We start from the raw sequence: 24,938 nt of genomic DNA on the forward strand, positions 1-24,938 counted from the left end.
GTGTTTACACAGCAAATAGATATTTTTGGGGGTGAAAGTCAATAGGAAGTAAACACTAGGAACATTATATGAACTCTTTAAGATTAACTCTTCCTGATCCACCAAGCAACTATGTATGAAAAACCCTCAGATGCTCACTGCATGTAAAAATCCAGTGTTAACGTATAGGATCAGAGTGTGTGAAACAAGCAGTCGTGAATCGACATGAATGAGTGGGAATTTGCTTTGACCTGTTATTTCATTATAAACCTGGTTTTTGTCCTGATGACAGTGTCCTCATATGTTCTTATGTTTTTCCCCCAGTGCCAGACGACCTCACTCCTGAGGAGCAGCAGGAGCTCGAGAACATCCGGCGACGCAAGCAGGAGCTGCTGGAGGACATTCAGGTATCAGAGCTCACTGTCTCAACCAAAAATGACGTTCTGATTCGGAACATTTGTTTATTAGGATGTGCCTTTATTTTTTTTTTAAAAAAAGGGTCAATTGGTTCGAAAATGAAAGGACAGTCTAGTTTCTGGGTTTATTCTGTATATCTGATGAGCATGATTTTTTGAGGCTGATTGATACCGAAAGTGTGTGAGCGTCTTCTCTCCATCTAGAGCCTGTTTCTTTATGAAACATTTCCTTGCTTATGGAGTTGTGTACCGAAGTTCGGATTTGACTTTTTAGTCAAGACCTAAACTTAACGGTTAATGGATTCCTATACTACCCACAATGCCGTTTGACTTCCTGCTAATTGCGGCACAGCAAAAAATTAGTCTCTATATAAAATCACTCCCTACTGGAAATTTTTTTGTGATCATTGCAGCCACAATGCCTTGATTTTGTAGAGGCTATTTTCCATATTCAGTGAAGACACATATGTAAGGACTTTCTATGTCTTATGATGCTTCTTTACCCATTTGCATTCATTTAAAAAAAAATTGCAAGCTTCCATATATTGTGGAGTTTCCTTGATTTTCTGGGATCTGAGAAAGAGAGCGATGCAGCAGCACTTTAATCCTGTCCAGCTCTCTTTACCTCATCATCTCTACACAGCAAATCTGCTCAGACAAATCAGATCCCAAAGCTTCAAATGTCACACCATTGTGATTATCTCATCAAGAACTGGATTTTGAGTCCAGCCTTTAATTTCTCCACTACTTCTCGGCAGGGTTTCTCATTAGTATGATGTTGATCATCTCTCAGAAATTTTTCAGGTTGTTGAACCAGCTTCTGACTGTCACAACACAAACACGGCACCAAACTAGTTCTCAGTCATTTTTTGAAGGCTGTCAAAAATGCATTCAAGTTTAACCAGCTGTACTTTGCCAAGTCTCTGTGTTGTTAAAAGGGCTGATTGTGATCTGAATAATATAACGCGCAGCGCCTCAGATGTGCTAACAAACACCGGCTTTGCCTGTAATGACAGTACAGTGCGGAGACACGGCTTTGAAAATGCCAAGGAAGTGAGTCAGTGTAACAGGAAGAGCAATCCAGGAGAATCGTACAGGAGACTGATTACATGAAGCAAGTTGCTTTGATCAGACACAATTACGTGAAGCTGCATTCCAGTCCAGTGAAGACTAAACTGACTTTTACATTCATCTCTATCAGTCATTTTGTGTCTGTCGCAGAAAGGGGTGGTTTATGGCTGTTTCTTTCCATTACTGCCTCTGTGTCCCTGTCTCAAAATCCTCCTCCTTCTCCTCTTCCTCCTCCTCCTCCTCCTCCTCCTTCTCCTCCTCCCGGCTGCAGGTCAAGGTCTGGCATTACAAACATGGCTTTTGTTTGCAGAAACAAGCATCCGAGGAATTTGTTTTGATCGCTAATGTCTTGCAAACAAGAAGAAGAATTAAACAGCGACTTCCTTTCCGACTTGTGGTGAATATATCTCAGGAGCAGAAAAGACAAGAATCTTATTTTCCATCCGAATTGAAAGGGGGGAAAAAATGAAAAATGCCACTTATTGTTTAAATCTTAGGGAGAGACAAAAATGTTGTCACAGCCAGTGGGAGGTCTTTTTTGTGAAATGTGAGACATGCTCTGGATCCAGACTAACAGAGGACCTGTAGCGGGAAGATTAAGGTCAGAAAAGACATCCCAAGAAAGAGTAATTCGATTTCGCCATCATTTTGAAGCCCTTGGTTTAGTTGTCCTTCCGTTAATGTCATTGATATGTGAAGAAGCTGACCTGGGGCGGAGAGAAGGGCTTCCTCTGTTGATATTAGATTTGAGTCACATTCGAGCTTAGAGGGAATGGAGAGCACAGGAGGATGTAATGATTGAGTCTTTTTTTTTTTTTTTTGCAGTGCATTTGTTAAAATTTCCCTTGAATTAAACATATTGGTCAGAAATATATATAATTTTTTAAGTGCGAAAAATAAAATGGAATGAATCATGATTCATAACCAAATGGTTCAGAGTCATTTACAACGTTTACCAGCAGTACAGCATGCAAGTGACTCCATTCATTCATTCATTCATTCATTCATTCATTCATTCATTCATGTATAATTTGGGCAGTTTTACAGAACCAAATCATCCACTGGGAGAGACCAGAAGAATTACCACATTTCTTAAGGCCTCACTGAATCAGATTGGTGTTGAAATTGAATAAAATTATTCTTCACCTGAATCAAATGGATAATAAGTCATGCGTCATATATCACGTCAGCTACATGATTCATTATTATGTTCTACTTTTTCTAGTTAATTCTCACCTTTCTGTGTTTCTCACACAGCTCAGTGAATGACAAGAAGACTGAGAATTTCAATTTAGTGGGGTTTTTTTCCCCTTACACAAGGCTGACATTTTATGCTTTCATGTTTTTGTGATTTAACAGCGAAGGTTACGCAATCATCGCTTTGAGCGATTAGAGTGGTACTCATTATACCTTTATCATTATCAGCTAGTTACTCATGAGAGTCATGAGTGTGTGGCCTTCACCCTCTCTACCACACACTTCAACTGATGATGATTGACTTGCATTTCTAACAGAGTGTTAGAAAAATACACCACAGCAATGTTGAATTCTCAGATCTATTTAGTTTGAAGCTGCTGATCAATTTGCTGTCACAGCAGCCAGTAGTCTTGCTGTGGTATAAGAAGACCATAAAAACTCCAGGACATGCAGTTATTGGAAAATAATCAACTTCAGGACACATCACACCAACCCATCGCTGATTATTTTCCTCTAACGGCACATCCTGGGATGTTTAATCTCATTTATGTTGTTCAGTCTGATTTGATTTCTGTCTATGTTTCTTTTTCTTCTTCTCCACTGACCATCTTCCCTGTCTTCTTCTCAGCGTTTGAAGGATGAGATAGCCGAGGTGACCAGCGAGATCGAGAACCTGGGCTCCACTGAGGAGAGGTAGTCTTTCAGTCTTCTCCTTCACTCCAGCCACTCCATTCTCCACCGTTAACATGTAAACCCAGAGCGCCGGTCTCCTGACCCGTTCCAGAACGTGTTTCGTGTTTCTCACACGAAATTCCCATACAGTGGACAGTACTGTAAATCTTTCATCAGCTCTCTCCCTTTTTTGATGGGAGCCCCTTGAATAATTTACACCAAACAGACAATAGGGAATCTCCAGAGGAGAGGCAGAGTGCAGGGCGAGTCTAACTTCTCAAAACAACCATTTACAAAGCTCTCATGATTATTTTTATGAGCTCTTCATGCACCGTAGTGGATTTTGAGCACATTTAGGATCCATTAGTTGGCCATGTTTGGGGGAAAAGAAGCACATGAGTATTTTAGCAAATGGAGCTTCTTTTCTACACCTAATGCTTCACAAGTTGTTGGTTAGGTCTGCCTGGAGGAGGCAGGATGTTTGTCACTGATTTATGTAAAAATGTTTTGTTTGAAAACTTATAGTTTCAATATCATTTTTGGAATGAGTCTCCAGTGCATCGTACCAGTCAGAGGTACCTCCAGGATTTTTCAAAATAAACACAGATTTTCTGCAGATTTTGGCCAAGCCTCTTTGATTCATCTGTATTCAAACTGCATACAGCGATCATAGAAAGTATTAACTTATAATTGCATATAATTACAATTCAATAGTTTTCTTATTGCCAAAAAGAAAAAAAAAACCTCTGCAAGTCACATGGCAAATGTTTTATAAAAGCTACAGCAAAATCATGCATTATACATTCCACAACATTGTGGGACATTCCACGATGTTAAATGCAATTATAAATTGCTAACGTGTACGATGTCATGCAAATTAGCAAAACAGATGAATCGTCTGTAAATTGCTGCGGTAAAAAGACACAACAGGATGTTATGCTACTGAAAAGAAATCAACTTTGGGGGTAGTAATGGCGTCACTGCACCGTGTCCGTAATCAGCATGTCCATGTACAAGACAATTAATAATTCTCGTTACAGATTTATAGCGAAACTTTTATATTAGTCATTTAATGGCACTTAGGTTTTTCGTTTGTTTTTCATTTCGTTTGTCTGACTGAATGTCTTTATCAGGAAAAACATGCAGAGGAACAAGCAGGTGGCGATGGGCCGTAAGAAGTTCAACATGGACCCTAAGAAGGTGATTCATTAGAGCCATTAAAGGCTTTATTGATGTGGGCAGGGTGTGCAGTGTATTGATGATGAACTCCGCTTTGGTTCTCAGGGGATTCAGTTCCTGATTGAAAATGATCTTCTGAAGAACACCAGCGACGACATCGCTCAGTTCCTCTACAAGGGCGAGGGCCTGAATAAGACAGCAATAGGGGACTACCTCGGAGAGAGGTGGGTATGCCTGTACTGTGTGTTTTCTGTTGCCGATTTCTTTGCTAGGGCTGTACAATATGATATTGATATAATGCTATAAATTCATTATGATGTACGTTTCTGAGTATGGTCTGTATGGTCACTGTCATACTGTCGGGTGTCGGTGCTTATAGAAATAAGTAACTAATTGGACTGATATTAAACTGATATTTCTTTTTATTTTCAGAAAACGAAAGCAAAAAGTAATCATGCATTCAGTATGACATTTTTTTATAATAAGATCAGTTGGTTTCCAATCAAAGTTTATAATTGTTGTTTCTTTTTTTTTCAACAAAAGATGACAAAACAGACAAAAGTATGTTATTATATCATGATATTGCCCAGCCCTTATTCTGAATCCTTGTCTGCTCTTTATTAGCAAAACCTCTGCAGGATTGTGATAGACGTTGTGTATCATGACCTGTACTGATATTTCTTTTGCCGTATCAGCCACCTATTCTCCTCTACAGTGTTAAACCACTGAGCTTTTGTCTCAAGTAGATTTGTGTTTCTCATGATAAGAGAAAGCTGTGTTTCTGTATCTTCCTCTTGCTTTCTTTGGTGTGGATTTCTCTATTAATTCCATTTGGGTTTTATTTTTAAACTCTGTTTCCTTCTGAACAAATGACTTCCGAATGTTGGATTTAATAATAAACCGTAGGCACATGTTTTCCACTTTTCTCCATTCGGTCAACACGCAATGACTCTGTATTGACTGTGGACTTCTATCATTCTCTCTCTCTCTCTCTCTCTCTCCCCTCTCTCCCCTCTCTCCCCCTGCTTCCTCTGCTTTTACTGACCACATTGCGTGGGTGTGTCCAAATGAGATGTAGGGAAAAGAGCACACTGGTATCTCCATTTCATGGTTAATCTATCAGGGAAGGATGCATGGTGAGATGGGAGGTCTGCATTACTTAATCTGTGAGATTGGTTCTTGCGATACCAGCGGAAAGAGCAGAAAGGTAGAAGGGTCAGGAAAAGCTCTATTTTGGCATCCCACAATCCCCCTGGGGGATATCACTGACCGAGTATTAGGACAGGTTAAATGTGATGTCATGCTCTGGATAAAAGTGCATGCAGCTGGCCGGCTGTATTTCTTATAGATTATTAAGGAGTGCTGTTATTTTTATCAGGTAAGAATTGTCCTTAATATTGACAGAGTTCACAGTCCAAGTCGAGGCCACTTTTGAGGTCATGACTCAAGAATCATTTACATTTACTTTTACATCGAAACGTCAATATGTTGCTGAAATAATACATGAACAAACAATGGTGGAGTTGGTTCAGTTTGTCAAATTATGCTAGGGAAAGAGTTATGATGATTATTAAACATTCATAAGCTTGGAGTAGTGTAATTAACACGAACACTCGTAAGCTAGAAACCTTTACATGGAAAACCTATTATTATTATATCAAATGAATCCAAAATCCATTCTGAATCCTCTAGTATTGTGTGAAAATATATTAACTAGAATACCATTAGTTCTTTCATAGCTCTGTTTTAATTTGTATGGGTGTATTTGTTAACCCTTTACACAGACGACGATGACCAGCTCTAAGCCACAGGCTATTCTGGATGGCTCAGTGGACAATGATGATGATTAGTACCTCATGTATAAAATCAGAAAGGAAAAAAAAAATTCGGAGCCGATTAAGTTCATGCAAAATTCATGCTTGTATGTACTGGGCTAATTTCCTGCCCGCTGAATTTTTCTCGTCTGCAGAGATGAGTTCAACATCCAGGTGCTGCACGCTTTTGTGGAGTTGCACGAGTTCACCGATCTGAACCTTGTTCAAGCGCTCAGGTAAAGCAAACCCACCCTCTGGCCTTTTCATGGAACACTGAGACATACAGTATTGCTACACACTTCACATATTAGAGTACATTATGCCTGTACACACAATTTGTTTTACTAGTGAGTAGCATCAGCACGACTATTTTAGAAACACTATCAACTGACTGCTGGGATTGATGGGATGTGTGCAGGCAATTTCTTTGGAGCTTCAGGCTGCCAGGTGAGGCACAGAAGATTGATAGGATGATGGAGGCTTTTGCCCAACGCTACTGCCAATGCAACCCAGGAGTCTTCCAGTCCACTGGTAGGTCAATGTGTGTGTGTGTGTGTGTGTGTGTCCTCGGTGTATATGTGCCTACTGAGGCATTATGTCATTTACCTAACAAATATACATGAATATTCAATTTCCTTTCCGAATGCAGAGGAATGTAGTTTTGCAGAGGTGTGTACTGGACTATTTTAAAAATCCTGCCTCCTTTCAATGGAATTCGAACCAATCCCCTCCCTTCCCTCACTTTATTTCTGCATATATTTGCATCGATGTTTTCTAACGAGTTCGCCCGAACCTTTTACTGAAGAAGTATGAGCGCACACATTTCACAACAAGCCCCACATGAGCAACCAGTCGCATCTCGCATGTCAGTGAATATGGCCTTTCTCTTTTTTTATTTATGTTAAACCGTTTCCCTTGACGTTTTTGTTGTTGTTGTTGGGTCTCACAGGATCTCAGTCTTGATGTACACCATCGCTGCAGAGCTTTTCCTGTGTGAATTCTGATTCTTGTGTGTGGTTAGGAGGTGTAATGTTTGTGTGCATGTGCGTGCAAGTGTGTGTGTGTATGTGTGTGTGTGTTCATGGCTGATGGTCTGAATCAGACAGATTGAACTACATTATTCATGTGCTCGTGTTCTGCTGAGACGTGCAGATGAGATAAAGTGCCGCTGTGTCAGCTACACACACACACACACACACACACACACACTCTTCTCAACATTTACACTAGATTTCTGTCTATAATATGAAGGGTCCAGTCTGTTCACTTAACATTTTATACATTTATAATGAACTGCGCATTAGGGCAAAGTAAAAACGGGAGGAATTATAATTTGAGTGGTCATTAAAACGCTCGGCCACAGCATAAAAGTATCGCCTGTAGGTGTGTTGTGTTCCCATCAATGATAACCTGCGTCAAAGTTCTGAAAATAAGCCATCGATATGAATTTGGAGTGTGGTTTAAGACACGCGGTTTAATATACCAGATAAAACTCGGTCTTTATTTTGTTAACAGAAACTAGGACAGATTTTTATCAATGAGCTTTTTCCCTGACGGAAACTAAATGGTTACTGAAAAACTGCGTGAAAATGTAATGCCCTCTTCCTCAAGTAGCCAGAAATAAAACTTTCTGAATTTGGAGTTTTATTAGTAAATGCTGTATAATAAATGTACTCATTAATAAATGACGTTATCAAAAGCAATGACTTTCCAGAAAGTTTATAAATCTTTTTCATAAACTGTGGAGGTCAGGAAAGGATTGCTGAAACGGATGCAAGTGAAGTATTCAAGTAACTGGCAGGCTGACCCAAAACCGTGCCCAAAAACTTCATCCAAAAACAGGCAGAGGTCAGGTGATCAGCAAACATCAACAATAGGGCAAAATCCAGAATCACAGACGAGAAGCAAACAATGTCAGAACCGGAGAAACAGTAAACGAGAGAGCACGGCTTGGTGAGTTCATGTAGGGACACACTGAGTGTTACGTCACTGTTTGTGAGGCCTTTATATAAGGGTGTGTGTGATTATGTACAGGTGTGTGTGTGTGAGGGATTAGTAATCAGGTGATTGTGAACGTGACAAGGTCCATCGCTGTTGGTGAGTGTAGTTTTGGGTGGCTGTGCTTGTAGTCTGTGGTGTGTTCTGGGAAATGTTGTCTGGAGTTAAGTCAGTTATGATTAGAACTATTAGCATTTTTATCAACACATTAAGGCTAAAGAGAAATTCAGATTGACTGTCAATTTAATACGGATTCAAATAAATGTCAGTGGCAACAGCAAAACGCAAATATGCATCTGGTTTATATGAACCTAATGTTGCTGTTGTTATCATTCACATGTTTGAACGACTGAAAATGTAATACTGTGCAATCCATTATAGTGCAAACATGATACATTAGAAATAATTTCTACTATCGTGGTTTTTTTTATACCTGTAGTCCGTTTGAACTCACTAACACTAGCGCATTTATCTGAGTTTAACGAAGATCTGGTTCATGTTTGTATTTCCAGATACGTGTTACATCCTTTCCTTCGCCATCATCATGCTGAACACCAGCCTTCACAACCCCAACGTGAAGGACAAGCCCACTGTGGAGCGCTTCATCTCCATGAACAGAGGCATCAATGACGGCGGAGATCTACCAGAGGAACTGCTACGAGTCAGTCTATTTTTTATTTTTTTTTCCCCTACTCCCTCAATGTCTCCAACATTCATTTAAAAACTCATTTCAACATTACTTAATTATTATTATTATTATTATTATTACAAGTATCTGCAGGGAGCTGCTTAGTAAAAATAGTATGATATTAATTAGAGGTTAGCACGTTTGCCTGGCACCTCCAGGACTGGGGATTCGATTCATGCCTCCGCTGTGTGCGTGGAGTTTACACACTTGTGTGTGTGTGAGTGTGTGTGTGTGATTGTGCCTTGATAGGCTCCCCTCGACCCTGTGTATGATAAGTGCTACAGAAAATGCATAGATAGAAGGATGAGTAAAAAGCACATTTATATTACCAGACAATTCCAACTTGCAATAGAGTTTAAAAACATCTGATGCCTCTTCATCCAAATGCTTTTTTTTTTGCTGGTTATCATTACGTACTGAGCATACAGAATTACATACATATACATAATTATATAAAATTATATACATGTAAAATAACATTGTTCTGCACAGCACTATACATACACTATATTGCCAAAAGTTTTGGGACTCCCTTCAAATCATTGAATTCAGGTGTTGGGCTTGGCCCCTTAGTTCCAGTGAAAGGAACTCTTAATGCTTCAGCATACTAAAACATTTTGGACAATTTCCTTCTCCCAACTTTGTGTGAACAGTTTGGGGATGACCCCTTCCTGTTCCAACCTGACTGCACACCAGTGCACAAAGCAAGGTCCATAAAGACATGGATGAGAGAGTTTGGTGTGGAGGAACTTGACTGACCCGACCTGAACCCGATAGAACACCTTTGGGATGAATTAGAGCGGAGACTGTGAGCCAGACCTTCTCGTCCATCATCAGTGCCTGACCTCACAAATGTGCTTCTAGTGGAATAGTCAAAAATTCCCATAAACACACTCCTAAACCTTGTGGAAAACCTTCCCAGAAGAGTTGAAGCTGTTAGAGCTGCAAAGGGTGGGACAACTCCATATTAAATTCATGTCTATGTAAAGGCAGACATCCCAAAACGTTTGGCAATATAGTGTATGTTGATAAAAGTTGTTTGTGTTTTTAGTTTGTTTAATTACATCTTATTGACTACCAGGTGAGAAACAGGATTAACCAATCAGGATCAGCCGTTTGTCCCATTCCTGCCTCATTATTAATACGCAAGATGGTTTGATGGTAAATGAGTAAAGAACATATTCATGACATTACTGCTTCTACTACTGTCTGGCATCAACACACAGAGCATGTACAGATCACACAGTGTTTATATCCCACTTATGTCTCCATCATTACCTTCATAATTCTTATCAATACTCCTAAGACTTGAGTGTGCTCCAGTGATGTTCTGCTGAGGAGCATTGAAGTGTGTGCTGATGTGAAGTGTGTGCAGTAATGCTGTAATCAACAATGACTGGGATCATTTTGAGTCTCCAGAGAGCTTTCTATAATCCATGTACAAGAATATTCAATCTCAAATTCACTGGCCATTCACAGAAACACTGTCTCTTACTTATACTTAAGCACAAATATTTAGTTTTAATCCTATACACATGATTAACTGTTCTAAAGAGACCATGAAGAACCCTTTTTCCCCAGTGTAATGTTAAATTCGTATCGTTGCGCTAATGTCGCTGTTGTTTTCCCATCTGCTTCTCTGTTCGCTTCCTCTTCGGCTCGTTCCTCTTCAGAACCTGTACGAGAGCATCAAGAACGAGCCTTTTAAAATCCCAGAGGACGACGGCAACGACCTCACACACACGTTCTTCAACCCTGACCGAGAGGGCTGGCTACTCAAACTGGGTGAGCGAGACGCAAGGAGCTAGAATAAACATTCAAAAATCATTTAAAAAGCTTTTTTTGAGTGCTAATATTCATCTACAAATACTAATGACTACAATTTTGCAACTGTTAACAGAATTTAGGATGGATAATAACGTGCATTGTGCCCTCTCTACAAGTGTGTATTCTTATGAAGCATGGATCATCACCGGGCTTCCACATACCCCTGCATTCATAATTAATGTGACCTTGAGGTCATCTTGAGGGTCATTAATAATTCATATATCTGCATTATCATCCAAAGACATTTAGCCATAAAGCCATCAGCAGGTGCACAGTGGCTGGCCTCTGAGCAGAAGATTTGGAGATATGATGAAGTCTGATATAGGAAAGACATCACTAAGCAGAACTGATTACTTGTATGCATTTGTATTTACAGATACAGACATGTGCTCTCTTCCTGTGCGCACACACACACACACACACACACACACACACATAGACACACACACACACTCATTACCTCTGGTGACCCCTTTTGGAACTCTAGTGCTGTGCTGTGCTCTGCTGTATGTCAGCATTTTTACACTGACTTACAGCAAAACACATCTCACTGGTCCTCTCTGTCCTGTTCCTCTGGTTAATCCCTGCCCGATTATTTACACTGGGTCGCTACCGGTTCCCTCACCAAACAACCAGAATCAGTGGACGCTGATTCAGTGTCTTTGCCGTTGTTTTGTCAGGGTCTAAGTTGCTCCCAGACCAGAGAAACAGATCCCTTCAATCTCCCAGGGTGTTGATCAGAATGCTGCCGCTGTGATGAGGAGTGCAGAGTGTAATATAAGAGCGCCCCCTTGTGCTGAGAATAGGTCACGAACCCAGGACATTTCTACTCAATTTTCCTCAATTCAAATTTGCTGTTTATTTACCCCGGTTCATTTGTTATGCTTGCTTACCCCCATGCTAGGTATTTAAAAAAGTTTTCTGAAAAGAAAAAAGCACTTCCTTTGATCAGCAGCGTGTGGTGGATATAATTTCTTACCATTTAATTTGATTTAATTTGATTTTTTTGTTTTCTTTTCTTCCTCGTGTGTTTGTTTGTTCCCATGATTTTGGCTGTTATCTTTTCCCTCAGGAGGTATGTACACCTGTTCCCCACCTCTCCCTTTTTTTACAAAAAAAAAACCTAGTCCATCTCCTCGCTCTCGGTTGCTTTTGGTGGTCCGCCATGCTTTTCTTTTCCTCTCCTCTGTCTGGTGTTAGGACTCCTCCTTTTATTTTCAGTTGAGCCTTATCATCAGTTTGGTCTAATTATTTTCAGCTCTCTGTTATTTTCCATCAAGCTGGTGGATTGTCCGTGTGCCCGCTCTCTCTCTCTCTCTCTCTCTCTCTCTCTCTCTCTCGCTCTCTCTCTCTCTCTCTCTCTCTGTCGGTCGATTGCAGGGTGCTTGCGGTTGGGGTTCCATGTGACCACCGTAGTAAAGAGTTCTCACTGTTTCCTGTGGTGTTCAGTTTTTTTTACGTCTTGTTTATTTACACTTTGGGAGCTGCAGTATTTTCTTTTAATCAGCAGTCTGGATAGGAAGCAGCAAACACCTATCAAGACTAAACACTACCCAGAATACAGCATTAAGAATGACTTTATGACATGTGCACCTCCTTGTAGATTAGTCTGATCGGGAACATTTGTAGTGTTCATGCTTTATCTGGACTGAGTGGAAATGCTGCATCTGGACCAAAGTGCTTGGGCTGCTGTTCTCCATGCTGTCAATTAAGCAGAGGCGTGTGTCTGTGTGTGTTTGTGTGTGGCCTTCCCTGTTGCAGTTGGTGAGTGTGTGCATGCAAGAGAGAGTGTGTGTGTGTGTGTGTGTGTGTTTTAGAGTGGGCAAGTGTCATTAGATAGTTGTACTTACTGCATTTAAAGTTCCGAACGTTGTTATTGTGGGCATTTGAACATACACATGCGCAAGGGATGGGATCTGCTATAAAATCAACACGACATTGTAAAATATTTTTTAACTTAAAATAGTTTGTAAAGGTATATTTATTCAGATTTCAGGCTTGCAGTTATCTCATTCTGTCTTATGTATTGTCCTTGGTATAGATAAGAAAAACAAAGACATGCCGTTATTGGAAAATAATCAGCATCCAGATGTGACCCTATGTGAAGTGGAGCTGATTATTTTCCAATAAAACATGTCTTGGAGTGTTTTATTCCTGTTGTACCACAGCAATATGACCATTCTTATTTGATAATGCAGATGCTTACACATCGCTTGTAATAGTATTTAGTTACATTTAATGCTGCAGAACATCCTCAGTACAAATTACTTTCAGTTATCACTTATGTTATAGCAGCTATAAACATATTTCCTACACCAGATCAAACTGTTGTGAGAGAAATACAAAGCATCGGTACATTCTTGTCTGAAGGCTGGTTAGTTATCAATACCCTTAATGTTTTAGCAGCCCATAGATTCTGCTGTGGCCCACATTGTTTGCTTTTCCTGTTCAGCTCCATCAGTTTAGTCAGTGCTTTGGGTTGCAATCCCAAAGAGACTAGGACACCCCCACCCCTCCCCATCCCTTAAACAGAATCCGTCTGCCAAATGATTGTGCTTATTAGTGCTTCTCAGTGATCATTAATCCTAATCAACTACCCAATCAACCGATCGGCTCGCTCTGGGTGTTGTGTTCCCTGATGCTTTAATGTCACTGTGTGTTTGTCTGTAGCTGGATTAGACATTTTCATCCAAAGCTCAAAAACTAGTTATTCCTTCTTTAGAAAGTGCAGGCATGTGGGTTTCCAGAAATATTTAAAAATAAAAAATGCATATATTAATTTGCATAGTGATGGAGGAGGAAACTTTTATCCTTTATGAAAGATAGTTGATCATGGGTGCCTGGATGTCTGTATATATACTTTAGAGGACGATTTCCATCCTATTTCTCTTTTTAGAGACCCTCTTTCCTAGCTCCAGATCTTTAAGTTCCTGAACTCCAACAAACATTCAACCCCTTGCATTGTGCTAGTTGGAAGTATACAGATGTTGTCATTAATGAGCAGGCAGTTTTTTTAGTCTTTGACTGTTCTCAGATAAGGCTGAAACTAATTACTGCTGCTAAAAAGTTAATTTCCCTGGTGTATGGAGACTTTTTGGACACCTGTACTAATCGAAGATCTACAGTGACGATAATAAAGGGCATAGGCTGGGTATGCAGTTAGAGTTTATGAACAAATTGATGCTTAATTGAGGCTAGTTTGCAGCCATATGTACACATGGGAGCATTAAGGCTCTAATTACATGAAGCAAACGATGTTGTTCGGTGTCTCTGTGGATTGAGGATTAGCAATTCAATTTCAGGACCCCTAGTTCAGGCACAGTGGATTAGCGGTTTAGCACATTTGCTTCACACTTCCCAGGTTTGGGGTTTGATTCCTGCCCCTTCCCTGTGTGTGTGTAGTTTACATGTTTCCTCCCCAGTCCAAAGACGTGGTTGGAGTCTCTAAATTGTCTGTGCTTGTGCCCTGGGATGGCATCCCATCCAGGGTGTTCCTCTATGTGCCTCCCAAATCTAACATAGTGTAGGTCACTGCAGTCCCAGTGTGAGACTACAGTGAAGTAACATCTTTCATCATCTGAAAGGACTGGAATCCAAGACAGTTTGGTGATTTGGTCCTGCTCCAACACTCTTCTTAAATCTGATAACGCACTTGCATTAGTGAGGTGAAGCAAGTATGGCCAAATATAGAAATGAGTGAACTGAGCTGGATTCCAACCCTCACTTTGCTGTAAACTTGGAATTTAACGTTCTACTGAAGGCCAGATTCTGTATAAACTGTGGGACCATTACGCAGAGTTGGGAAGGAATGCAGAGGGGATGATGGGAAATGGAGATATTTATAGAAATGCTCTCATTGTCTGCCTGCTCATCTGTCTGTCTTGCTTGCCTGCTGCTGCACTCTTCAACTGCTGGGTGCTCTGAGGTTCCCTTGTTACGCAGTGCCATGAATATACTGACCCCTACACCTTCCCTTTCACAGGGGGACGTGTCAAAACCTGGAAGAGACGATGGTTCATTCTCACAGACAACTGCCTCTACTACTTTGAGTACACTACAGTAAGTGCACTTTAATCAGGGAATACACATTTTGATATTGATTTACCTGTCTTACTATGCTTTAGGATCGTTTATGAAATTTATTAACATAAACTGCATTGTAAAAACACAAAATGCCAACTGAACATATCGCATAATCTTAAACAGACATAAACGCGTACACACAATAGTAAGTTAAGGCAAATTTGTTTTGTAGTAATAAGGAATATTTTTTTTATGGTGTATTAAAGTTCTCTGGAACCAGTTTTCTGGAAATATCAGAAATTCAAAACTAGAATCATGATGTGGAAATATTTGATATATTTCTTTATGAATATTGCAGGGTTTTCTTCCACCTCAGCTCCACACAAGTTTTTTTTCCTGTGCAAAAGTCTAGATTTAAAAATGCTACATCTGAAATATATCTTATATGCTAGCACACAATTCATGATCTCTTACACATGTGCTAATAGTGATGTCTCATCTTTCCTCACAGGACAAAGAACCCAGAGGAATCATTCCTTTGGAGAACCTGAGCATCCGAGAAGTAGAGGACAAGAAGCCGGTGAGGTTTAGCTAAACTTGGCTTTGTTTTTAGCTTTGCCTCAAATTTAAATGGCTAAACAGATAAACAGCTATGTTTTGTTTATACAGGCTGCAGTGGCTCAGAGAGGGAAGTTAAAGATTAAGTAAATCATGGGTGTATTTTAAGTTAATCATCTCATTAATATTCTCTTTAAGTCTCCATAAGTCTTTATAAGTATTGGAATATATATATATATATATATATATATATATACATATATATATATACATATATATACATATATATGTATGTATATATATATATATATATATATATATATATATATATATATATATGTATATATATATATATATATATATATATACATATATGTATATGTATATATATATATATATATATATATGTATATATATACATACACAGATTTGAACCATATTGAAAACCTCTGGAATGTCATCAAGAGGAAGATGGATGGTCACAAAGTATACAAAGTGGTATAAAGTTCCCCAACAGCAATGTGAAAAACTAGTGGAGAACATGGAGCCAAAACACATGCAAATCAGGGTTATTCCACCAAATACTGATTTCTTAATGTTATTTAGCCAAAGCATTAACACAATTTGTTTACAAATTATTTGCCTTTAGTTATTAAAGCTCTGCAAATACTGCATGATCTTGGGTTATTTTGATGTGTTGTCATTTCCTTTAAATATACACTCTAAATAATAATAGTTATATTTTGAATTGAGGAGAAATATTGTCAGCAGTTCACAAAAATGAAACAAAACTGTTCATCTCACCAATACATGCACCTGGATGATTTTTTTTTCCATAAATATATATATATATATATATATATATATATATACACACATATATATTTAGCACCTGTGGGTTTTTGCACCACTGAACACTAAAATCCTACACAGTGATGTACTGTAGAGCATTACGGTCACTGAATGTGTGGGTTCAACCACAATTTCCATCCTTTATTGACACATAAATCTATTTTCCCCTTGCTACATCAAACCAAAAATTAAGGTCAGCTGCGTCTGCTCAGCATCACTATGATGTTAAATGCTTAATATCTTTGTGCAGCACACCTGCCTGGAAACATCTGTACACCTGAAAGCCTGTGAAACTTTTTGCACAGGAGGGAAAGTGTCAGTGTTGACCACTAGAGGGAGCACTCACGCAGCCTTTCACACTGAAAGTGAATAAGGGAGTAAGATTTAGGCCTAGTCCACACGTACACAGATAATTTTAAAAAGGGCTGTCAAGAGCATGCAAAACCAACAGGTGGCAATATAATCTCAACCCTAAAGCCATGTTGGCCAATCAGAAGCCTGAGACGCTGACTTCACAAGCAGTTTAGCCAGATTGGGCGGGTTTCCGCCCAATTGGGCTTCTTTTTCTTTACAATAAACTGTAATATGTAATGTTGACGTTTTAATAATATGGTTCAGTTTAGCCAATAAGGTTCAGGAGAGTCCTGTTCAGTCAGACTTCAGTTTTGATTAGCGGGTTGTTGTAATCGTTCTACTCGTTAAGCCAGTATCACAAAGTTATTAACTGTTATAACTGTTTGTTATTGTATTAACAGTATGCATATTGGGCTGGTATTTATTTAAATGGGCGGGTTTTAAGCTGTAGTTGAGCTGGAAATCTTCAGTCTAATTTGGCAACCCTGTTCATAAGCCAAAAATCTCCGGTTTCGTGGTCTACACGGTCACACTGCAACCGGAGTTTTTTAAAAAAAACTTCACCCTGGCAAGAGATTTCAAAAATGTTTGGTTTCAGTGACCTGGTGCTGCGTTTGCGTGTGGACGACCGGCCAAACCGCATAAAAAAAGCTGCGGTTTTAAAAATACCCACGTTCGTGTGGACAGGGCCTTAGTAAGGGAATAAGATTTTTAAAGAAGCTTGCCATCACTCATGTTGCAGGAAGTCACACATCTCTCATTAATTATGATCGGTTTCCGGTCACTTTGCCAGTGCAAGCAGAGTCCATCAGGAGTCCAGATACTGAAAAAAAATTAATGTAAAACATTCTAAGATTCATGTTACTGCTGATAACATAATCGGAAAAGTTTTCAGAAGCGGTCTCAGATTTTGGAGCTCATTCATATAACAAGAGTCTGTACTACTAGCCATGTAAGGTCTTGAACGTGGAACCTATATAGGTAGATATCATGTCTTAAAATACAACATACACTTGTCGTGTCGTTTTCTGTGGACAATATCTGCAAAAACTCTTTACTGTCCAATTATTAAATCTTTGTACAGTATCTGTGCTTTAGTACAGGGAAGTAAGTAGTAGTAGAAGTAAATAGTACTGATTCTCAGTGTTATCACATTCACTACATTCATCTCTTGAAATAATGTGAAACCTACACTTTCAATCATTTCTTATTTTCTGTCTGCTAGTGAACACGTGTACATTGTCAAAGTATGACATCCTCACATGTTCACACATACACAGATGCAGAAGTATACATCAGGGACAAATCAAATGTGGTTTCATTTGTTGTTATTTCTATTTGTCCTCCTCAGAACTGCTTCGAGCTCTTCATACCAGACAATAAGGATCAGGTGATTAAGGCGTGTAAAACGGAGGCGGATGGCCGTGTGGTGGAGGGCAATCACACATTTTACCGCATTTCTGCTCCCACCACTGAGGAGAAGGACGAGTGGATCAACAGCATCAAGTGAGTGAAGGCATAGCAGCCACAGTGATTTTTTAGCACATTAAACGAACAGAAAGAGCTGTTAGAACTTGAGATACATTTTATGTCATGTACTTTTTGAAAGAAGCAATTAATTTACACCATCTATGGGAACTGTGCCCTATTCGTATAGGCATATCAGTTGATCTGTGGTTGCTAGGAGACAACAGTAAGGTACTGATTATGAAGGATTAATGAAGTTAGATTAGGGCCAACTGACCTGACCTCCAATTACCTGGATTTGAGAGTAAGAAGGACTTTATATAGGTGCTGGCATTGAGTGCTTGGTTCAGTGGCGGAGTTACACCACAGTGTTACCACATACACTATATTGCCAAAAGTTTTGGGACACCCTTCCAATTGATTGAATTCAGGTGTTGTTTTTCAGAGGTTGGGCTTGACCCCTTAGTTTCAGTGAAAGGAACTCTTAATGCTTCACCAAGCACACCAAGACATTTTGGACAATTTCATGCTCCCAACTTGACCCCTTCCTTTGCCAACATGACTGTACACAAAGCAAGGTCCATAAAGTCATGGATGATGGAGTTTGGTGTGGAGGAACTTGACTGGCCTGCCTGTTACACCTCAACACAATACCTTTGAGATTAATTAGAATGGAGACTGCGAACCAGGTCAAAACTGGGACGTCTGCCTTTACATGCTCGTGAATTTAATATGGAGTCAGCCCACCCTTTGCAGCTATAATAGCTTGAACTTTTCAGGAAAGGCTTTCCACAAAGAGTGTGCTTATGGGAATTTTTGACTCTGGAAGCACATTTGCGAGTTGAGGCAGTGATGGTGGATGAGAAGGGCTGGCTTGCAGTCTCCGCTATAATTCATCCCAAAAGTGTTTTCTTTAGGGTTGAGGTCAGGACTCTGTGCTGAAGCATTAAGAGTTCCTTTCACTGAAACTAAGGGGTCAAGCCCAACCCCTCAAAAACAACACCTGAATTGAGTGATTTGGAGGTGTGTCCCAAAACCTTTGGCAATATAGTGTAAGTCTCAGGGTTTAAAAAAATTGCCCTTTTCGGTTTACAGTATAGCATGTATCTCTCAGAAGACTTGTATGATCTTGTGTATATACATATACATCTGACATCTGTATGTTGATCTCTTGGATACTTTAAAAAATAGTAAATGGATAGTTTTAGAAATATAAGTATAGGGCTGGAATATGGATCATGTGTTGAGTCATGGCAGAGATAAAACTCTAAAATAAATATTAACAAATTGCTTAAAAAGTTCCTGTTAATTTTAGACCAGTGACTTTGTCTTTCATCTGCTGTTCCAAATAATACTCTTACATGTTTCTGTGGAATTCATGTCCAGTCACTGAAAGCTTCCCAGTGTGTCATCATACTGTTTCCCCCGAATTCAAATACTAAAAAGTGTAAAGATGGGTTTTTTGAGCTAAGATAGTAAAAGCCTGATCATCCTTTGACTTTTGCTTAGATTAAGAAACAGCCAGCATTTGATTTATAGACCTCAGAGGCTTAGTTCTGTTTACGGTTGCTGGTTACAAAACACTGACATTTTAATGTTTGTTTAATTAGTCATGATGAAAGTCCTTAAAACTGAATTAATGATAATAGAATAATAAATCTGTGGTGTGAAATACAGCTGTCAGGATTAACCAACACATTGTGACAAATCGTATTTAAGTAGTGTGGTATATTGTGCAATAAGTAACTCATTTCTCAACTAGAGAGGTGATTAATCTCAACTAGGTTTGTACAGATAATTAATTAGGCGTATGTTATTCCAGCTGTTTCTTTCTTTTCTTTTTTTTTAAATAGGGAATTAGATCCGTGTGACAGTATGTATTTGTCTCCCTCAGGGCGGCGATCAGCAGGGACCCGTTCTATGAGATGCTGGCTGCCAGGAAGAAGAAAGTCTCCTCTATGAAGAGGCATTGAATCTGCTCAGGGTGATTCAGGGCTGTGTCAGAGAACTGACACTTGCAGTGGGAGGATGAGACTGGTCTCCTTCCTGCTGCTTCCCCCCTTTCAATAACGTAGTGTCTTTACGGGGACAGAATGAGGTTTGAGGACTAAGTAGGACATTAGAGATTGGACAAAGCCAGGACTAGGCTCTATCGTGCCCAGCAGGAACTGTGCCTCTGCTCCTCTTCCTGTATAAATGTCCCTCACCTCTCTTTCACCTCAATGTGTGTGTGTGTGTATAAATGTCCCTCACCTCTCATTTTCCTCAGTGTGTGTGTGTGTGTGTGTGTATACAGGCTTTTCTCTTGAAAATCCCCAAAGAATCAATCTCAGTCTGAATGCGAAACCAAAATGCACCCTTTCTCTACCCTCTCTCTGTCTCTCTCACTGTTTCTCTCTCTCACTGTTTCTCTCTCTCACTGTTTCTCTTTCTCACTGTTTCTCTTTCTCACTGTTTCTCTCTCTCCCTGTTTCTCTCTCTCCCTGTTTCTCTTTCTCACTGTTTCTCTTTCTCACTGTTTCTCTCTCTCCCTGTTTCTCTCTCTCCCTGTTTCTCTCTCTCACTGTTTCTCTCTCTCCCTGTTTCTCTCTCTCACTGTTTCTCTCTCTCCCTGTTTCTCTCTCTCTCTTTGTCTCTCTCTTTTAAACATGTCTTAACATACACACACACACGTTCTTGTTTAATCAGCAGGTCTGACAGAATGTGGGTTACCAAAAAAAAAAGAAAAAAGGCCTCTCCTTAATTTCAAGACAGGAAAGACCTTCTTGTATGCTTTTGTTTTTGTTATGTACAGGCAATAAGTGTATTTTTTACATTTCTATATCCTCTGTATATTCTTCGGCTCTTGTCGTTTTGATAAACATCACTGAAAAGCACCACACGGCTTTCAGGAGATGAACGAGGCTGTGTTTAGTGTACACAGTGTAGGATATATAATGTAGGCAGATTTACTTCTACACTATCCAGCTGAAAGTATGTGGACACATGACTGTCACACCCATGTATGGGTTTTCCCCCCTAACCTAACCCTTGCCACAGAGTGTGAAGCACACAGTTGTCTAGAATTTCTTTAAATGCGGTCTCATTAGGATATCACTTCCCTGGAACTAAGTAGCTTAAACCTGTTTGGTATGACAATGCCAGGAGGTATGTGGATTAAACACCAGTGTGTCACACTCCAAATAAGTGCTCTTGTATTTGAATGAGTAGAAATTCATCCAGCTCTGCTCCAACTTCCTAGGAGTCTTTATATAAATGCTGTTTGATTTTAGAATGAAATTTTCAGCAAACACAATATGGGTGTGAAGGCATCCATGTACTTTTGGTCATACGGTGTTATGTCAAACTAGGAGTGTGTGTGTGTGTGGCTCCTCCAGTTTCTTGTATGCTAAAAGGCTGTGAATTCTGACCATGTGATTTCTCCCGAAACCATTGCCAGTAGTATCGAGTCCCAAACTCTAAACCTGCCTAATACAATTCAATTCACAAATCATTCTCAAACCTAAACCCAGGGAAAAAACCCTGTTCAAGTTCATTTGTCATCACACAAAACTTGTTGCGTCTCTCACGAGTCGTCACGTCTGACGTAACTTGAGCTCTAAATAGCTTACTGACCACAGAATGCCCCCTTTTCTTTCTTTTTTAACCTATCATGACACAGAGCATGCTTTAACTTCACTCTTTCTGTTCTGCTTTTCCTTTTTCTTTTCTTTTCTTTTTTTTTTTTTTACAATTTTACCAAGCTAGCAGATTCTATTCTCTGAGCAGAGTCATACATCTGAGCAGTATTGGCTTATTTATCAAGGATGTAATATACTTCAGTGTATAGTGAGTATCTTTCTGCATTTTATAAAAATATATATATATATGTATGTGTTTGTGTGTAGCAAATACATTATTAGCTGAGTGCCATTGTCATTTTTTTTTTTTTTTTTTACTTTAGTCCCTGTTGAAAGTGTACCTTTGGCCTCACTGGTGTGTGTGTGTGTGTGTGTGTGTGTGTGTGTGTGTGTGTGGGCTCAGCTCATTTTTAGTAAAAAAATAAAAATAAAAAAATACAATAATAATAAACAAAACAAAAAACAACTAAATTACAAAATAAAAGTCAAACATCAAACACCGTGTCTGGTATCTTAAGTGACGTCACACCCAGGGTGTATTCCCGCTTTGTACTCTATTAGGTTAACAGCTATAACAAGTAAAACATTTTAAAATATTATACAGCACTAAAAGGTTGTCTCTAGGTGGCAGTATTGTTTATTTCCATTCATTAAGCCCCAAGCACAGAATGGCACAAGGAAAATCCACTGTTAAAGGCAATTCCCTTTAATAATAATAAAAAAACAAGCCAAATTTGTTTCATTTGTCTGTTCTCCAAACTCTGATCTTGCCGTTATTGTTCGTCCCTCAGCACTTTCACACCAGTAAACCGCCATGCTATGACATTTTCCTTAAGCAGCAGTAACTCAGAGCTCTTTTGTTTGCCTATCTGATAAGCTCAATCTCACCACCATAATCATGATTACCCCTGACCTCAGGTAACATACATGTCACAGGGAAACATAAAGAACGTCCAGGCAACCCCATTCACGTCAACGGCAGGTTTTTACACAAATGCAGCATTTAGGCCGTGTGTAATTTCCGATTTTGCGATGCGTCTGCACTCTGCTTTGTTTCTCTTCCAGGGAAAACAGACTGGCAGGTCATGTACTGAATGAACGGATGAATGTGATGATTATTAAGATGAAAAGGATTTCCTGTGTAGAATGTAGTCTATAATTCAACTCGAATAGCGATCCATCTCAGATAGCATTCATGCACTACACAGGAAATCAAATGTTTCCTTTTCCTTTCTGTCTAATTAGGAGGAAAAATACACAGTCAGTTTGAACCCTGTTCAGTGCTTTGTTAGGCTGTATCTGTTGGTTGCTTGTTCGAAAGGGGTACAAACATTATAACCCAAATCCTAGCTTTTAGACTCTAGAATAGTCCGAGCCATGGCGGTTTTGCAGCTTTGTTTATGCGCATGACATACGCAATAGGAGGGTTTTTCAGAAACCAAGGCGTAGGTAGGTTTTAATTCACTGGGTGCACAGAGCAAATGCCTGGAAGAATGCCTTTGTTTTGCTTTTGTAATGCGACTCTGCATGAGGGCCAGCTGTTTCCACTGTGTTCAGGGCATTTTACTGGAAGAAAACAAACTGCCAAGGGTGTGTCCTGGACATCAGGAACAATTTGTGCTTATGTGCGATACCGGTCAAAAGACTAGGTGGCGCACACACTATTTTTATTATCTTTAGATCATGATCTCTATCAAATATAACATCTGGAATTATGAAGTCAAAAGTGAAAAAGAGAGAAAGATATATATATATTCATAAGTAACGCTTATCCGATCTATACTCAGGTCATAGGGAGCCTGTGCCTGTCTCAGCTATAAAGATTATATTTATATATATATATAATTTTTTTTTTAATTTTGCTTTTTTTCTCTCAACCAGTTTTGTTGGAGTTTCATCTTGGAGGCTTTTTTATAAAGTTCTCATTCAGGAGAAAATGAAAACTACATGTTCAGGGAAACAACTGAATTTTTTTTTAGTGAAAGCTACTTTAATATAGATTTAAAGTCAGAAATATTTGCACATGGGCATAAACCTCTCAGAAATAAGCTTCAAGTCTTCAAGGTTTCTTCAAAATTCCTTTAAGGCAATAAAAAATAATTCTAGTCCAGAACTCTGACTTGTCATGTACATAATTAGTTCTTATGTAATAATTAGTAATAATTATGTTAGATAATTTTAGATTAAATTATTGCACACCACTTCATGATACGTGATGCGGATCACAACGTGATGTTTTGCTAACAATGCCACTGTACAGGCTCAAAGGAAAGGGGGAAAAAAAGGGAGCAAAATTGAAGCAAGTTCTTCCTTGTAAATTGTTTTAAATATACAGTGTAAATGAATAATGGAAGATTTTCTGACTTCCAGTATGATGATGAGGATGATGATATCATTATTTAAAGCTATCAATAGCATTACATCAGATCACCCTACGCCCTAAGACATGTTAAACCTGAAACCTAAGGGCTGAATAAACGCCTACAGCTTTCAGTGAACTCTTACAGCATGGATGACTTCAGAACTGTATTACCATTAAAAAAACAACAAAATAGTGTTGTAGCTTTTGAAGCCTTAAATGAACTCCTGCAGTGTTAAAACAGCGAGTTCCATATATACACATATATATAGTTACAGTATATGTCAATACTGATGCCAGTTTTTCACAACTCTTGGGTAAATTCAGCATTACCTCACCTCCAAAACTCACTTACCACTCATCACCCATTCATCCACTTCATACTAATATCACTGTCAACATTTCTTCCTCAGAAAACACACTCTCTCATTCTCACTCAACACACTGACCTAAAAATTCAGTTCACTTTTATTTGTCCATTTTAACACTAGACATTTCCTTGGAGCCAGAGTTGATGGTGGAAAGTAAAAAAAACTCCCCTGCAAAACTGTGAGAGGAACCAGACTCGAAAGGGAATCTGGGTGACACGGAGAGTGCGATTATAAATAATTCCCTTTCTATACAAATACAAATAAAGGATGAACTTCTCTCTACCTCCCTCTGCCACACCTCTTTCCCGCCAGTCTTCCTTGTTTCCAGGATGCCTGAGTAAACATTTGGGTCAAATGGGCAGGTTTTTAGAATGATTATGATTTTGTTTCATTTGTAAACGTTCTGCCGAGATGGTTCGGTATACACTACCAGTCAAAAGTTTGGACACACCTTTTAATTCAGTGTTTTTTGTTTAGGGATTTATTTTCTACA

General features: G+C 39.2%; 1 protein-coding gene across 5 annotated transcripts in view; it reads left to right on the forward strand.

Moving 5' to 3' along the window:
* cyth1a (cytohesin 1a) overlaps nucleotides 1-21,964 on the forward strand; it is a 72,616-nt gene extending 50,652 nt beyond the window's left edge. For 4 of the 5 annotated variants that reach the window (XM_058409005.1, XM_058409004.1, XM_058409006.1 and 1 more), the window contains exons 2-13: nucleotides 304-386; nucleotides 3,292-3,356; nucleotides 4,469-4,535; nucleotides 4,620-4,738; nucleotides 6,484-6,564; nucleotides 6,747-6,859; nucleotides 8,839-8,987; nucleotides 10,688-10,800; nucleotides 14,822-14,900; nucleotides 15,376-15,444; nucleotides 17,980-18,134; nucleotides 19,990-21,964. In XM_058409005.1, the coding sequence (XP_058264988.1) occupies nucleotides 304-386; nucleotides 3,292-3,356; nucleotides 4,469-4,535; nucleotides 4,620-4,738; nucleotides 6,484-6,564; nucleotides 6,747-6,859; nucleotides 8,839-8,987; nucleotides 10,688-10,800; nucleotides 14,822-14,900; nucleotides 15,376-15,444; nucleotides 17,980-18,134; nucleotides 19,990-20,068 (1,172 nt within the window). In that variant the 3' untranslated portion in view covers nucleotides 20,069-21,964. The remainder of the gene's footprint in view (nucleotides 1-303; nucleotides 387-3,291; nucleotides 3,357-4,468; nucleotides 4,536-4,619; nucleotides 4,739-6,483; nucleotides 6,565-6,746; nucleotides 6,860-8,838; nucleotides 8,988-10,687; nucleotides 10,801-14,821; nucleotides 14,901-15,375; nucleotides 15,445-17,979; nucleotides 18,135-19,989) is intronic. The other variant, XM_058409003.1, reaches the window with a different exon arrangement.
* The last annotated feature ends 2,974 nt before the right edge of the window (nucleotides 21,965-24,938 follow it).

The sequence above is a fragment of the Hemibagrus wyckioides genome, linkage group LG02 (genome assembly GCF_019097595.1).
Source record: "Hemibagrus wyckioides isolate EC202008001 linkage group LG02, SWU_Hwy_1.0, whole genome shotgun sequence".
Taxonomy (NCBI): domain Eukaryota; kingdom Metazoa; phylum Chordata; class Actinopteri; order Siluriformes; family Bagridae; genus Hemibagrus; species Hemibagrus wyckioides.